General features: G+C 38.7%; 1 protein-coding gene across 3 annotated transcripts in view; it reads right to left on the bottom strand.

Annotated features, from left to right (window-relative positions):
- The window catches only part of LOC127430794 (calcium/calmodulin-dependent protein kinase type IV-like), a 63,032-nt gene that overhangs the window by 28,154 nt on the left and 18,372 nt on the right, over positions 1-16,506 (bottom strand). For all 3 annotated transcript variants that reach the window (XM_051680866.1, XM_051680884.1, XM_051680876.1), the window contains exons 3-6: positions 12,978-13,056; positions 5,685-5,747; positions 5,305-5,387; positions 2,006-2,078 (exon numbers count right to left, since the gene is read on the bottom strand). In XM_051680866.1, coding sequence (XP_051536826.1) covers positions 2,006-2,078; positions 5,305-5,387; positions 5,685-5,747; positions 12,978-13,056 — 298 coding nt within the window. The remainder of the gene's footprint in view (positions 1-2,005; positions 2,079-5,304; positions 5,388-5,684; positions 5,748-12,977; positions 13,057-16,506) is intronic.

Here is a 16,506-nt window from a genome sequence, read left to right as displayed (position 1 = left end):
CAGATGCCTCAGGCAGATCCTTACTGGACTCTGTGTGAGTACGTGAACTTGGCTCTAAAACTATGTGGTTCAGTTTTTACTGTAGGGAAGGAGGAAGAGGACATTAATTTTCCCCCCACAGAGAACGCCCCCCGGGTGGCCGTCACTTCCAAGGCCCCTTCCTTCCGGCCCTCAATGGCCCCTTCCTCCCAGCCCTCAATGGCTCCTTCCTCCTGACCTCCTGCGGCTCCTTGCTCCACGCCTCCTTGCACCACGCCTCCCACAACTCCTTGCTCCAGGCCTCCCATGGCTCCTTGCTCCAGGCCTCCCACGGCTCCTTGCTCCAGGCCTCCCATGGCTCCTTGCTCCAGGCCTCCCACAGCTTCTTGCTCCAGGCCTCCACTGGCTCCTTGCTCCAGGCCTCCCACAGCTCCTTGCTCCAGGCTTTCCACGGCTCCTTGCTCCAGGCCTCCCACGGCCAATGAGCCAATGCCCATTCTACTATATTGACAGCCCTAATATTTTTAAAACATAATTTCTGTTTTATAGGTTGAAAGTCCTCATGGCAATGGTCTCTTGTGGCCCTAAAATGCAGTCAGTATCCACTTATGACTACTTTATACTGAAAAATAGAAAGGTTCCCTTTCCACTAATAACAGTTTCACTCCCATGGCTCCACCTCCCATGGCTCTGCCCTTCAAGCCTCCCACAGCTCTGCCTGCCATGGCTCTGCCCCTCGAGCCTCCCACGGCTCTGCCTTCTATGGCTCCACCCCTCGAGCCTTTCACGGCTCTGCCTTCCATGGCTCTGCCCCTCAAGGCTCTCACGGCTCCGCCCTCACTCCCAAAAACTCCAATTCCAGTGGTTCTGACCGCTTTGCCTCCTGAGACTCCATACTCTCCTGAAACGCCACCTCCTATGGCTCAGCCCGCTCCGCCACTGTCTCCACCTCCTAAATCTCAAATCCCGACTCCTGCTGCTCCGCCTCCGGATCTGCCTATGGCTCCACCCCCTAAGTCTCCACCTCCTGTTACCAAATCACCTCCTAAGCCTCCTGACCCAATCCCTGCCCTGTGGCCGCCTCCCAAGCCTCCTGACCCTATCCTGGCCCTTTGGCCGCCTCCCAGGCCTCCTGATCATCTGCCAACTTCCCCTTGGCACCTTGAGCATCCTCCGGATCCTTCCTTGTCAGTTTGTCTCTACCTGCCTTCCCATCCATATTTGGGTGCCAGGAGTCGCCCCTCTGGTGGGGGGGGGGGGGTTCTGTCACGAACTGCCTCATGTTTTTCCCCCTCACCTTCAGTTCACTTCAGTGTCTGTTCAGTTTTCCCTTGTGCTCACAGACCACACTTCCCAGCATGTACCTGTTTTTTTTTGTGTTTTTTTTTACTCCCAATTTGGAATGCCCAATTCCCAATGTGCTTTTAAGTCCTCGTGGTTGCGTAATGATTCACCTCAGTCCGGGTGGCGGAGGACGAATCCCAGTTGCCTCCGCGTCTGAGACCATCAACCCGCGCATCTTATCACGTGGCTTGTTGAGCGCGTTGCCACAGAGACATAGCGCGTGTGTCTTGCTTTAACAAATCTCTTGACCTCAAGACCATTAATCTTACGACTCTGTTCACACATATCATCAAAACTGTTCTTTTTTTGGTAATGTTACAACTTCTCATTCAGGGAAATAGCCAGAGCTAAATTTACTGGTATTTTCGAACAGGCCGTGTTCATAAATGACTTATAAACTCGAAATTTCAGTTGATTTTCTGGAAAAGGCTGTATAAGTGAAAACGATAAATCTGGTCCCTAGATATGGCTCAGGTCTCCTTCAATAGTATCATCTGTCAGGCACAAATATTGAGTTAGATTTCTAAGAAAAGTAATAGCACACCTCTCCTCAAAATGCCTTTGGAGGTCTTTAGTACCTTTTATTTTTTATGTGTAAAGCTTTCATGGAGCTTTTAGTTCACAAAAAGCAAAAGACCAGAAGAGGGAAATAATTTTTAGATAGAAAATGTAAAAGACTCACCGCAACTGCCTCAAGCACTTGTTTAACAGCATCAGCCGCATCTCGTTCGCTGTAATAGCCTTTCTCTACCACCCTGAAAAAGAGATGGCACCATTTGGTCTCCAGTGTAATTCCATATTGAGTGTAAAAAAAAGCTGTCTGACTCCTTTTTTAAATTTTCACTTCATTATTTTTCAGCCTTGGTGTGAGTCAACCACACCTCAGCGCACTGCACAGAGTCTTCCATCAATTGTTCATTAAAAAAGGCTGTTTTTTGAAAATGACTCAGGTCGCCACAATTGTACAATATATCAGGAAATAATATAATCTTGAGTGAGATTAAAAAGAAGTGTATTACACAATGACTTTCAAAAGTTTCACCCTCATGTCATTCCATACCTGTATGACTTTCTTTCTTCTGTGAAAAATAAAGAGAATTTTGACGCTACTCTTTTCCCATACAATGAAAGTGAATGTTGAATGAGGCAATGTCCACAATAATTCATTTTCGTTTAAAGGGATAGTTCACCCAAAAATGAAAATTCTCTCGTAATTTACTCACCCTCATGCCATCCCAGATGTGTATGACTGTGGTGATGTGGGCATGGCCGAGCAACGTCTGTGGAGAGCAAAGCCAGGAGAGGAAGAGCGGTAAGGATTGACACCTGTGGGAAATCACCTCTAACAGCTGTTTTGTGTTGCAGTGAGAGCTGGAGGGGGTTAAAAGGGCAGTCCAGACCGCCAGAGGAGAGAGTGAGAGAGAGAGAGAGAGAGAGAGAGAGAGAGAGAGAGAGAGAGAGAGAGAGAGAGAGAGACGCATGAAGCCGTGATCGTGTGTGTGTGCATTTGTCCTGCTGAAAAGCATTAGTTTATGTGTGTCACTGAAAAGCGTGTGTATAAAGCCTTACGTTGGATTGTTTAACCAGCTCATGCTTCCTCCTTCCGGAAGAGAACTAGAGACTTGTCACAAAGACTTTCTTTCTTTGGCTGAACACAAACAAATATATTTAGAAGAATTTTTCAGCTCTGTAGGTCAGTGAATGTTGACCAAAATGTTAAAGCTCCAAAATGCACATAAACGCAGCATAAAAGTAATCCAAGTCTTCAGTGGTTTAAATCCATGTCTTCAGAAGAGATATGATAGGTGCAGGTGAGAAACAGGTCAATATTTAATTTTACTATAAATTCTCCTCACTGGCCAGTAGGTAACGATATACACAAAGAATGCGAATAATCAAAAATAAAGAAAAAGAATGTCAAAGTAAAAGTGGAGATTTACAGTAAAAAAGGACTTAAATATTGACTCGTTTCCTCACCCACACCTATCATATCTCTTCTGAAGACATGGATTTAACCACTGGAGGCGTATGGATTATTTTAATGCTGCGTTTATGTGCATTTTGGAAATTCAAAATTTTGATCAACATTGTTTGGACCTACAGAGCTAAGATATTCTTCTAAAAATCTTCATTTGTGTTCAGCAGAAGAAAGAAAGTCATACACATCTGGGATGGCATGAGGGTGAATAAATGATGATGATGATATTTGGGTGAACTATCCCTTTAATGCAAAAAAAAAAAAAAATAAATAAAAAAAAATAATAATAATAATAATAATAATAATAATAATAATAATAATAATATATATATATATATATATATATATATATATATATATATATATATATATATATATATATATATATTATTTAGTTGTAAAGCGTCATGTTAGTATTTGTTGTTCTGCCTTCAATTTATGCTGGTTGAAATCTACAAAAAAAAAACTTTTTGAATTTTATATTAATCAGAATTGCAACTGAGGAAGTAATACAATTCAAAGTAATACGGTAATGAAAATTTTGGTGGAAAAAATACTAAATTGTCATATAAAAAATGTCACAATGCAAAAAATATTAATGGTCTTAAAAAATAGACTATATATTAATATCTAAATGTATTAGACCTGGGAAATTTTACACATTGATTTCTGTGATTAATAGATGACCGTTTAATGTGTACAAAAAAATGAACACAATTAATGCAGTATCCATTTTTTTTTTTTAACTTCCTAATACTTCACTAATGTTTTTCCACACTTCCTGTTGCTAAAATTGGCATATATAAATATCCAGGAGGTACACACTCGACTCGGCTGCACATCCTAGCACAGAAACTGATTGCATGGAGCAGTGCACGCTTATTCATTTGCACGCTTATTCATTACGCACAACACATGTCACAGGCATAATAAACACGGGAGCAGATTTACTGTATGGAGAATGGAGACTTCACCCGCAAGCGGTGAGCCAGGTGTGGGAGAGATACAGGCAAGTTGCCGTCTCTCTTTGACTCACCCAAAAACACTCACCCACTGTCATCGGAACCAGTGTTAAAAACGAAACCGCATGAGAAGGTTTTGTCCAACTGTTAATTACAGCATGTCCACTGATTTTATGGCATGTATACATGTACTTGTATCAAAGATTTATACCTGTAAAAATGTGTCTAATTAACTCTATCCACAAAAACAATTGACCTTGGCGTGTTTTGGTGAGATTTTTCAGATATGGCTCAGGCCCCTCTTTCAAAATAAGACTGTGAATGTGATTTTGTCGCCCGTTTTACTGCCTGACAGACAAACATAGATGTTACAGTGAGGGACTTCCAATGGAAGTGAATGGGGCCAATTTTTGGAGGATTTAAAGGCAGAAATGTGAAACTTTCTAAAAGCACCTACATTAATCCTTCTGTTAAACTTGTGTATTATTTGAGCTGTAAATTTGTTTAAATCATCATTTTTACAGTCATTTTAGGGTTTTTGGGTTTGTTGAGATTACATCATTATGGCAACAAACTTGTAAAACTGGATATAACTTTACACAGAAAAGGTTAGTAAGCGATTTTGTCACACTTAAATCAAGTTTACATGCATATTGTTTACATCTTGTTGTTATACTTTTGAAACAGTGAGTATTTTAATGTTTACAGTTTGTCCCCATTCACTTCCATTGTAAGTGCCTCACTGTTACCCAGATTTTGTTTTTTTGTTTTAAGAAAAATAGGGGCAAAATAAATTTTTGTGGTAATCAACACTATGTCACAAATGCTGTCAATTGAGCTTTATTTGTATTGTACCCGGAATATTCCTTTCATTTTTCTGAAAAACCTCTAACCCTGATTATTATCAATAATCATAGTAATGCTTGCCTAATCAGCCACCCCTAGTTACAATTCTGGAAAACATGTCAGTGCACAGAGTGGAGTTCACAACTTAATCAACCATAATTAGCATGTAGCACTTTACCTCCTTGGTGAACTGACCTGTCAAATAATTCTCCGCCAGTAACAAGTTCTAACACGAGGCTAATCTCCACAGGGGTCTCGAAGATCTCCTTCAGTTTGATCTGACAGAGAACGGCATGCGAAAAGAGAACATTTCACTGGAGGAATTTAAAAACATTGCATGATTAATCACTGATATTCCACTATGCTAGTATACAGCAGCTTTAATGTCTGACTAACATTTGCATAACCAGACCATGCTAAATCAAACTCAGACAGTGGTACAGGTACAAGACAGGATGAATATCTAAATGTGAGTGTTCTGGTAGTTTTATGCATATTTTAGGCCCTGAAACATTACAACTGCCACAGGACCAAAGTAGACAACTCATACATAGCATTTATCCATTCAGACTTACTATATTTGGATGAGAGAGGCGCAGTAATACACCTATCTCCGTTCGTACAATCTTCTTGTCAACCTGCGAGAACAAGCAAAGTCATTGCCTGAGGACAAAGTGAACAAGATGCACAATTATGAAGCCATTACATTCAGGAAACGTGGAGTAGCAACATCAACTCACCGCAGAGTGGAAAACTTTGTCTTATATAAGAAAAGAAAGTCAATCAAGCACTTTTATGCATTTAAGATGTCCAACAACTGTGAATTTAAAGGAATAGTTCACCAAAAATGAATATCCTGTCAACATTCCCTAATCAAAAACTTGTATGACTTTTTTCGTTCATGGAACACAAACTGAGAACGTTTGAGGAATGTACTGGTTGCTCTTTTCCATGCAATTACAATGAATGAGGACTGGAGTTTTCAAGTTTAAAAAAGTATGCAAAAGCACCATAAAATTACAATAAAAGTGGTCCATATGAATCGTGCGTTATATTCCAAGTCTTATGAAGTCATTTAGCATTTAGAAATGTAAAACTTAAAATAGCTCTTCTTCGTGTGCTCACCAAAGTTGTTGAGAGAAGTAGTGATCTCTAATATGTGAACCAATCATGAGTCTGATTTTTAAATTAATCGGTTGATCCACTTCACAAGACCTGGTTGAGTTCAACTTACTGACTCAATGATCCAGTCTCAGTGATTCTCAAGTTAATAGCCCAATCCTTTTTGAAGCTTGAAAGCTCAAATTTTCCACAAGAAAAATCATTCTTCCTGAGTATTTTTGCCTTAATTTCTGGTAAAAATATCTAAACATCAGGGTCCGAAATTAACCTTTTAGCCCACCATCCAAGGTGGCTGGTAGATGAATACATTTACCAGCCAGTTGGATTTCTTACTGGACATTTTTTTTATTTTTTTTATTATTTATTTTTATTGCATATCACAAGTGGATTTTGCAGACATGAGAGACAAATAAACAATACTGTAAGCATGTTTAAAAGTGAACTGCTTTTTAAAAGAATTTTATTGTTTTATTATTTATGAAATATTTAATTGCCAGATAGTCCATTTAGAATTATTTTTCATATTATTCACTTATTACAACAAAACTAAATTTACATTTTAAACTACATGTTGTCATATGAACGACCAGTAAGTAACTCTCATGGGTCTCATGAGCCTTTAGTACACATAACAGTAACAGATCTTGGTTTATTTGGAGTGATCAATTAATTCAGTCAGCTCCAACTGATTCATATGTCACTTGAGCCCTTCACCCAGTGTCTGAACTCAGGGGTTGCGTTAACCGAAAATTTACAAGGGCGTAGATTACCTGTTAGCCTGTGTTTAGAGCAGAATTGTCAGTTATTTTAGAGGAGTACCTGCATTAGAGCTTCAGAGATGCGTGTGCTTCTCATCTGTTACTTTATTGTTACAGGCTATCAGTCACATTGAAAAAGTTCCGTGAACCTGTGCATTTTCCGATCGGACGGTTATTTCATTTTCATTTAAAAGCCGGACGTACCAGTAAAGTTTAAAAATCTTGTTTTAGCTCAGTGGTTGACTGACAGGTAGCTATTTTCACCCAAGAATTTCTTGGTTTCACCAGATTTGTGCTTGGGGAGTCAAAAATACCATTAAGCCACTGTCATGTATTTGCCATTATAATGGATGCTACACCCCTGAATGTAGTACTTATACAATTAAAACAAGTATGATGGATAAAAATAGACCACGACGGAAATTTTACAACTCTAAAAATATTTTTTCTAGCGCAACCTCTGAACTGGATGTTGGTTGCGTTTCACTATGGAAGCAGAGGAGTGCCAATTAAAAAAGTGCTCTGTTCAGAGCACTCTTCCATGCCGTTGCGCTCAAAACAATATAATTTGATAGGCACACTCTCTTTCTCCGCAAAATTAGGTGAGGCGGGAGTGCTGTCAGGTGCTGTGGTCAACGGGTTACTCAGCTCGACATTTTTCATGACACCGCGATTAATGTGTAAAACTGGCCAAACATAAAGATGACAACTTCCACGATTAATTTGTTTGTCTTGGTTTTATATAAAGGATCAGAAAGGTGAGAAGAGAAGCACCAACAATGCGTTTTATGGGCAAGTTCAAAGTAATAAGTCACACATAATAAGACGAAATCTTCACGTGGTATCCGCAGGTTAAGAAAAAGCCACGACAATTCTTTCAACAAGATGAAAAGCAGCATTTCCAAGTAAGGAAATTAGTTAAGAATTTATGTAATGTTGAACATAGACCACATAAACCTCTATCAATAGCTGTCCAATGACAGACCGTCTTACATCTCCTTTGAGTGGGACATAGGAGAGGGGGTGTGTCTTAAAACTGAGTCGAAAGTTCATTGGATGCTCCCACATGTCAACTGTCCAATTACATTTTTAAACTCGATTGTCAAATGGAAAAAGAAAAGCCAAAGTAAAACAAAAAAGAAAAGACGGAGAAAAGCAATCGGCAAATGAATGAAGAAAAGCAATTGCCAAATGCTTTTTTAAAATGCTAATTAAAAGGTGCATTTAAAAATGACTTATTAATGTGCTATTTTATTGTTACATTTAATTGCATTTTAAACATGAATTAAATTCACGATTTATTAATGCACAATTTATTTGTTAAATATAATTACATATTTAAATGTGAATTAAATAGGCACATTTAAATGTGTCTATTTATTTGCCCATTTATAAATTGGTTTATTCACGTTTTTATTTTCAACTTAATAGATTGATTAATTATTTTTAATTGTCACACCTCGGCTTCAGCAGGTATGGATTGGCAAATGGAAAAAGAAAAGGAAATGTCAAACAATCATGAAAAGCAATTGGCAAATAAATTAAAGAAAAGCAATTGCCAAATGCTTTTTTAAAATGCACTTTAAAAGGTGCATTAAAAACTACTTAAAAATGTGTTTTTTGTTGCTAAATATAATAAAAATGTTAAACAGAAATGAAATAAACACATTTAAATGTGTCTATTTATTTGTCCATTTACAAATTGGTTTATTTATTCACATTTTTATTTTCAATTTAATAGATTGATTATTTATTCCTTTATTATTTTTTAATTGGCACTCCTCGGCTTCCATATTTCAAAACTTCAGCTAATGCTGGCTGTTGTGTTTGGACTGATGCATGTTTTTCTCAAGTTCTTTATGCTTTCGAATGTTTATTTACCCATGAAAAAGACGAACGAGCAGCATTTGATTATAATTTGAGCAGAGTGAGTGCAAGAAATTGTGTTGAGCCCCGCGTTTCGGAACTTAAAATTACATAATGTGAAGGGATTGTCCGTGTTTTTAATTCAAGAGTAAAATAAGATTACAGGCTTGTTAATGCCACCAGTTATGTTGTATTTAGCTAGATATTCCAATCAATTTCTTCTAATCATCACAGATAGAGTATATGCTCATGTTTAATATTTTCTGCATAATTAATCAGCACAGTATACGTTTTCTAATAGGTCAGTTACGCATGACAGCAGTGTGTAAATGCTGTAGACACACCGTACAGAAGTTTTCACCTCCGGAAAAGCTGGTCACTATGTGACTCAAAGTGATTATTAAACTGCAAATGGCTGCTATATAATTAAATAAATATGTAGTCTGTATGAAGTGAATTAGCGCTCTGCTCGCAGTGATCTGCTACAAACAGAGCGCGTGAGTGTGAGCCAAGGAGCTCATAAGAGCAGCTGGCTTCAGCACAACACCAGCTCCACACATACAAGTACATGAGCGCGGTATCCCTACTGCTAACTGAGAATTTTGATGAGCAGCGGGACTAGCTAATGAGAGCCGTTCCATGTAAACACCTGCAACTGACTGAACTTACTGACTGAACCCCCTTGATGACAAAACTGGAACATGTTCCATTATTTTTCAAGCTGACACAAACTGAAAAAAAGGGCCCGCCAAAGTGGCGTTTGACACCGCGAAATACACCAGCCAAACAGAAAATTTACCCTCATTTGGTGCTTGGTGGGTGTTAATTTCAGACCATGTTAAACATCCTTAAAACAAGAAAAAAATACTTGAGAAAGAGAGTGAAATAAGATATTTTGTGGGGTTTATACTTAAAACAAGAATAAACTATTTGCCAATGGGCTAAAAAAACAAAAACACAAATTTCTTACCACATTAGCTAAGTTTTATCTTGTTATAAGCATAAACGCTACTCAATTTTGTTAGATTTCTTTGAAACAAGACAAAACATCTTATGTCATTCTGCTTCTCAAGTCATTTTTTCTTATTTTAAGGATTTTTAGATATTTTTACTGGGAAAAAAAGAAAAAAGAAATAGTGATTTTTTGCAGTGTAGTCCCCATTCATTGTAACTGCATGGAAAAGAGTGACCAGTACATTCTTTAAAATTTCTCCTTTTAAAAAGAAAGTCATACAGGTTTAAAAATGACACGATGACAGATTGTATCATAAATGAATAAATGATGACAGAATTTTCCTTTTTGGGTGAACTATCCCTTTAAATACTAAGCTTTCATGATTTTTCATACAAAGCAGGATTGTAGCTGTGCAATCGCTGCATGTTATCTAAAACATATTGAAGCAATTTACAGTATATATTATTAGTTAAAAATACCACAACAGCAAAGAAAACATTTTACTTTTGTAAAAGCAGCACAGTAAACTTAACTCTACTATTGCGTTCAGAATCTGCATACCTTTTGCATTCGGTGGAATTCAAGCTTATAAATCATTCATAACCCAATGGTTTTCATCTAAAACTTGACGTTTCTAACAATCAATGAACCCCTCAAAACCACAACGTAATCAATCTCAAAATTTAAAATAAGCTCCCTCTTTGTTTGTGTGTTTAGTTTTCAGGTAACTGTCACTGGATTTCGAATTAAGTGAAAAGTCACATCATGCGTGATCACTATCGATCATCGTTTTCATGATCGATCATTGATGCCATGTCAGAGTCCTCGAGTACTCATGCCCATCCCTAGTGTGTATTATTGTGTGCATGTCTGTAAACAAGATGCAGTCCCAGTGAGAGACAAAAAAGTGTGCTAGAGACTTTGGGAAAGAGGCAAAATGTACAGTGCATTCAGAAAGTATACAGACCCCTTCATTTTTTCACATTTTGTATGTTGCAGTGTTATGTTAAAATGCTTAAAATTATAATTTTTTTTCACATCAATCTACACTCCATACCCCATAATGACAAAGCAAAAACCAGATTTTTGATAACTTTGCAAATTTATTAAAAAGAAAAACTGAAATTTTTATATAAGTATTCAGACCCTTAACTCAGTACTTACCTGAAGCACCTTTGGCAGCGATTACAGCCTCAAGTTTTTTTGGGTATGATGCGATAAGCTTTGCACACCTGGATTTGGGGATTTTCTGCCATTTTTCTCTGCAGATCTTCTCAAGCTCTGCCAGGTTGGATGGGGACCGTCGGTGGACAGCCATTTTCAGGTCTCTCCAGAGATGTTTGACTGGGTTCAAGTCTGGGCTCTGGCTGGGCCACTCAAGGACATTCACAGAGTTGTCCCTAAGCCACTGTTTCATTGTCTTGGCTGTGTGCTTAGGGTCATTGTCCTGTTGGAAGGTGAACTTTCAGCCCAGTCACCCCTGAGTGCTCTGGACCAAGTTTTCATTAAGGATATCTCTGTATTTTGCTGCATTCACCTTTCCTTCAACCCTGACCAGTCCCCCAGTCCCTGCCACTGAAAAACACCCCCACAGCATGAGGCTACCACCACCATGCTTCACCGTTGGGATGGTATTGCGCAGGTGATGAGTGGTGACTGGTTACCTCCAGACATGACGCTTGGAATTGAGGCCAACCAGTTCAATCTTCGTTTCATCAGACCAGAGAATCTTGTTTCTCACAGTCAAGGAGTCCTTTAGGTGCTTTTTTATGTGTCGTGCGCTGAGGAGAGGCTTCCATCTGGCCACTCTGCCATAAAGCCCAGATCGGTGGAATGCTGCAGTGTTGGTTGTCCTTCTGCAAGTTTCTCCCATCTCCACACATGATCTCTGGGGCTCAACCAGAGTGACCATCGGTTTCTTGGTCACCTCTCTTCCCATGGCCCCTCCCCTCCGATTGCTCACTTTGGCCAGGCGGCCAGCTCTAGGAAGAGTCCTGGTTGTTCCAAAGTTCTTCCATTTAAGAATTATGTGCTTTTGGGAACCCCAGATCTGTGCCTCGACACAATCCTGTCTCTGAGCTCTGCAGGCAGTTCCTTTGATATGCATTTTCAGCTGTGAGACCTTATATAGACAGGTGTGAGCCTTTACAAATCATGTCCAGTCAATTGAATTTGCCACGGGTGGACTCCAATCAAAGTGTAGAAACATCTCAAAGATGATCCAGAGAAATGGGATGCACCTGAGCTAAATTTCAAGTGTCATGGCAAAGGGTCTGAATACTTACGTCAATGTGATATTTCAGTTTTTTCTTTTTAATCAATTTGAAAAATTATAAAAAAACCTGGTTTTTGCTTTGTCATTATGGGGTATGGAGTGTAGATTAATGTAAAAACAAAAAACAAAATTTAAAGCATTTTAGCATAAGGCTGCAACATGTCTGGATACTTTTTGAAAGCACTGTAAGTGGTGTTTACAAGAAAAAATTTACAAAAAAATAGACAAAATATCATGTGTAAAGCCACAAAATTCACCCGTGAATGCAAAAGATGTAAAAAAAAAATGTTTTATGGTTATTTCTCTTAAACAATTTTATTTAAAAATATGAAAAAAATGTATTATGTGCATTTGGATAGTCTTGACAATGTCACAAATTTGGTTCCCGTTATAAAAACGATATGGTATTTAAAAATTATTATATACCTCTCTCAGGTTAAAAATGACCCGAACGCAATAGGAGGGTAAAAAATACTTTTTTTTTACTATTCTTGTTCTATTCTTTTTCATTTTTTAAAGACATACAACAAGGCATTTATATATAGCAACTTGACAACATAATCCCATAATGCCTTTTATATAGCATCAGCATAACATAATATAATCACATATGTATTAGAGGCTATAGCCTTACTATTCCCTATACAATAGCAAATGATGGAATGTATGTGGTGTGGTATAAGGTGCACAGTACTACGCTGACAACAGACAGGCTGACAGCAATTATTACCCATCACGCATCAGAGCGATATAGAGCAATGGAAGGAAACAACAGTGAGGTCTTTTACGATGTTACAGCTGAAAGGAAGTCCTGACCAGCAAAACTGTGGAGAACAAAGAGCAGAGCGGAAAGCCTGGTAACATGAGGAGAGATATATGTCAGAGCACTCACTGTTTTCTTCAGCATCTTCACAGCATATTGCTTCTGGGTGCCTTTCTGGTGGCATCTGAACACCACTGATGTGGCTCCCCTGCAAGAGAGAAAGAGCAAATGACTCACTTAGAAATGAGTTTGATTCCTTGAATTAGTAGGGCTCATTTCCCACAATATGTTGAGATAACTCCACCCCACCCCAATCAGAAAACATAATTGTAAAACGTCTCTTCCTAATGGAAAGGAGGAAGCGGGAACCAGATGAACACTCAACGAACTTTAATTACAACACAGACACTTCCAACTGAAACACAACATAAAACACTGACGCACACACACAACTCCACGTGCGTCTCTCTCTCTCTCTCTCTCTCTCTAACTGGCATCTCCGGCTCCCCTTTATCCCTCTCCCGCAGATTGGCCAACTCAGCGCCAGGCGCGCACCCTCACGGCCCGGCCACGCCCTCCTCCTTGTCACAATAATATGTCACTCCTTGTGGTGCCATGCAACTCCATATGGACATAAAACAATCAGTAAACTCTGAAAGGGTTCAAACTGTAGTTAATTATTGCTATAGGTGGCAAGGCCTGTCCAACATTGGTGCTGCAATGTCAACAACAGCTGGTACACCTAGACAAACACACCTCTTTTATTACCTCAGTTTTCTAAGGACCAGAATATCAGAGAGATATGGGTGTGGGCTCTTTTGACTTGAGCTAATAGAGCGCAACAGTAGGTTTCTGGAAGTAAAAATCCCATTCATTTTCTCCATAGACAAATTAATTTTTAATGTTAACTTATAAAGATTTAGACAGATGTATCGTGACCACAGAGGTTGTTAATCGATGGTATATGCTTCTACTAAAGCCATCAGTCCTCTTTATTTCTGCCCATGATCCTGAAGGGAACAGATCCACCAATCAGAGAGAGGACTGTGGTGAAAAAAGAGCACCAAACAAGCTCTGCAGTGACTGCCCACTTCCATGACGCACTGTAAATTATGCAATCTTCAATATTTGTATTTATCTGAAAATTTGGCAATAAACTTAAAATATATTGTTTATGGGGCCTGGGTAGCTCAGCAAGTAAAGACGCTGACTACCACACCTGGAGTCGCAAGTTCGAATCCAGGGAGTGCTGAGTGACTCCAGTCAGGCTTCCTAAGCAACCAATTGATCCGGTTGCTAGGGTGGGTAGTGTCACGTTGGGTTAACCTTCTCATGGTTGCTATAATGTGGTTCTCACTCTCGGTGGGGTGCGTGGTGAGTTGTGCGTGGATGCTGCGGAGAATAGCATGAGCCTCCACACGCGCTAGGTCTCCGCGGTTACGCGCTCAACAAGCCACGTGATAAGATGCGCAGATTGATGGTCTCAGACGCTGAGGCATCTGAGATTTGTCCTCCACCACCCGGATAGCTTGTGAGCTAACTGGTGAAAACTGAACAAAGACATTTTTTATTTCACCATTTGTATAATAATAATATGATATGTGATGGGATTAGCTTTAATTACATTTATTTTTAATACAAGTCAAGAGAGTTTTTATTGTCAGCCCATCCACATACATGTATACCGTAAGGATAAAATAACAACCATGGTCAAATTTGTCTGTATGAATCACAAAAACTGGTGTGACTAATGTGTGCATTTTGCTTTCACAAATCAAGAAGGGAAAAAACATTTCAGGAACAATTTCAGAGGACTTTTGACATATTTGATAATTTCTTGAATTAACAACATGGACGGTTTGTTCATGTTTGGCAACTTTATTTCCCAATCTCTTTCTCCATCTTAATTTTTTTAACGTTTTGAAATGCGGAACAGGAAACCATCTTCGATCTACATACACCCACACCTCAACAGTTCAATTACCCCCTTATCTCGGTCTGTCACAAAATTATGTGTAGAAGCCTATTTAGTGAAGTCATCATAATTCAGTATTTAAGTCTATATATTACATAATTAATAATTTCCCCTTTGAATATTTATACACAGGTGTTTGGAGTTTGGAGCATAATTAGGGGAGGGGAGTTGCGCATTTTTTGACTGTATCCATGCATGTGTGATTAGTGAGTCATGTTTCTTTTCTTTTTTTCGTTCTTGAGAAACTAACTGTAAAGAACACAAAGGACATAAAAGGAGACGTTGTTCAATGCAAATGGATTGTGTGGATATCAGCTATGTTTGGACATACACAGAGACTATTTAGCAGAGATGGGTCACTTCTATTTAAATGAATGGGAGAAATTGGAATGCTCAACCAAGACACTTTAGCACCCAACGGTCAACGGATGTAGAAAGGAAGTCCCGCCTTACAGTTAAAAGAGCCAATCACTTTTTAGATACAGACATCACCTGTCAATCAACTCGCATGTGCATTAGCTATACAAGCTGGGAAAATTGTGTGTTTTAGCGTAATATGAGGTAAAGAATCACAATTTATGAAACCAGTATTGTCAGATTTTATTGCTGATTTGAAAAATGTTCTTTGATCGTAATCTTGACTAACCATTTTTGAGATTTCGGTGTTCCCCCATTCAGGTAGATAGGAGCTGCACTTGCATTACTGGAAATAGCCTCCCGAGAGCATTCTAAAGATGGCTGCTAGACTTGCTAGAAAGACTTTGATGCACATCACAGGAGTCAAACCAACTCAGGGGTGGTGGAACCGGGACCCCAACTTTCTGCCTACACCTCAACAGAACTTTGGCTGACATCAAAATATACACACTTCTGGTGCACGCTTTAATAAGGACTGAAAATTACTGACTACAAGCTGCTTTGAGACATTGCTTTACTATTCTTGATAGGCAATAATGATCAAACTGATGTCTCCCTAAGGCAATCCAAAGGTCAGGCAACTGGAAACTTTAACAGGTGATGGGCGCATAAGAAAGACATTTAATAAAGTTTTGAAACCTAAACAATCAATTTGTTACAATTCCAATGCTTCTAAGCATTCATCACACTGATCAAGTCATGTGATTTCACCAGCAGGTATCACCAGTGTGTGGTGATATGAGTGCTTCAAAATGCAGAATAATTTACCAAATCAGGTGATTCACTTTATTCAGAGCTTAACAAAACTTTATATTCAATATTTCTATGTCAAACAGTATCACACCTAAATCAAAGGAACACTAATCTCACCCACGGTAAAAAAAAACAAAAAAAAACAAAACATTTAATAACATAAAACGACATAATTAACATTAAACGGAACTTAAAACATAACTATAACCCCCAATAACTTTAAAATGTTAATTAATAACACCCCCAAACAGTCCCCAAAACCTGCACAGATGTACCTCATTAATTATGCAATGACAACAGCCAAGCAAGTCCTCAAGCATAAACAACAACAGACGTTAAAGTATGTTCCTGGTAAGGACTATAATTAGATGCAGTTTTAGCATATGATATTCATTTAAATCAGTGGCGGGCCGTGCATTTAAAGTCTAGGCCTTTAGTGTGATTCATGCCATTAAGAAAACACAGTTTCACAATGAATAAGACACACTATGCCTTTGGGCATCATACGTTATG

This window comes from Myxocyprinus asiaticus, chromosome 3 (assembly GCF_019703515.2).
Source record: "Myxocyprinus asiaticus isolate MX2 ecotype Aquarium Trade chromosome 3, UBuf_Myxa_2, whole genome shotgun sequence".
NCBI classification, from domain to species: Eukaryota; Metazoa; Chordata; class Actinopteri; order Cypriniformes; family Catostomidae; genus Myxocyprinus; species Myxocyprinus asiaticus.
Note: the sequence above shows the minus strand (reverse complement) of the source record. Positions and strands in the feature narration are given on the sequence as shown.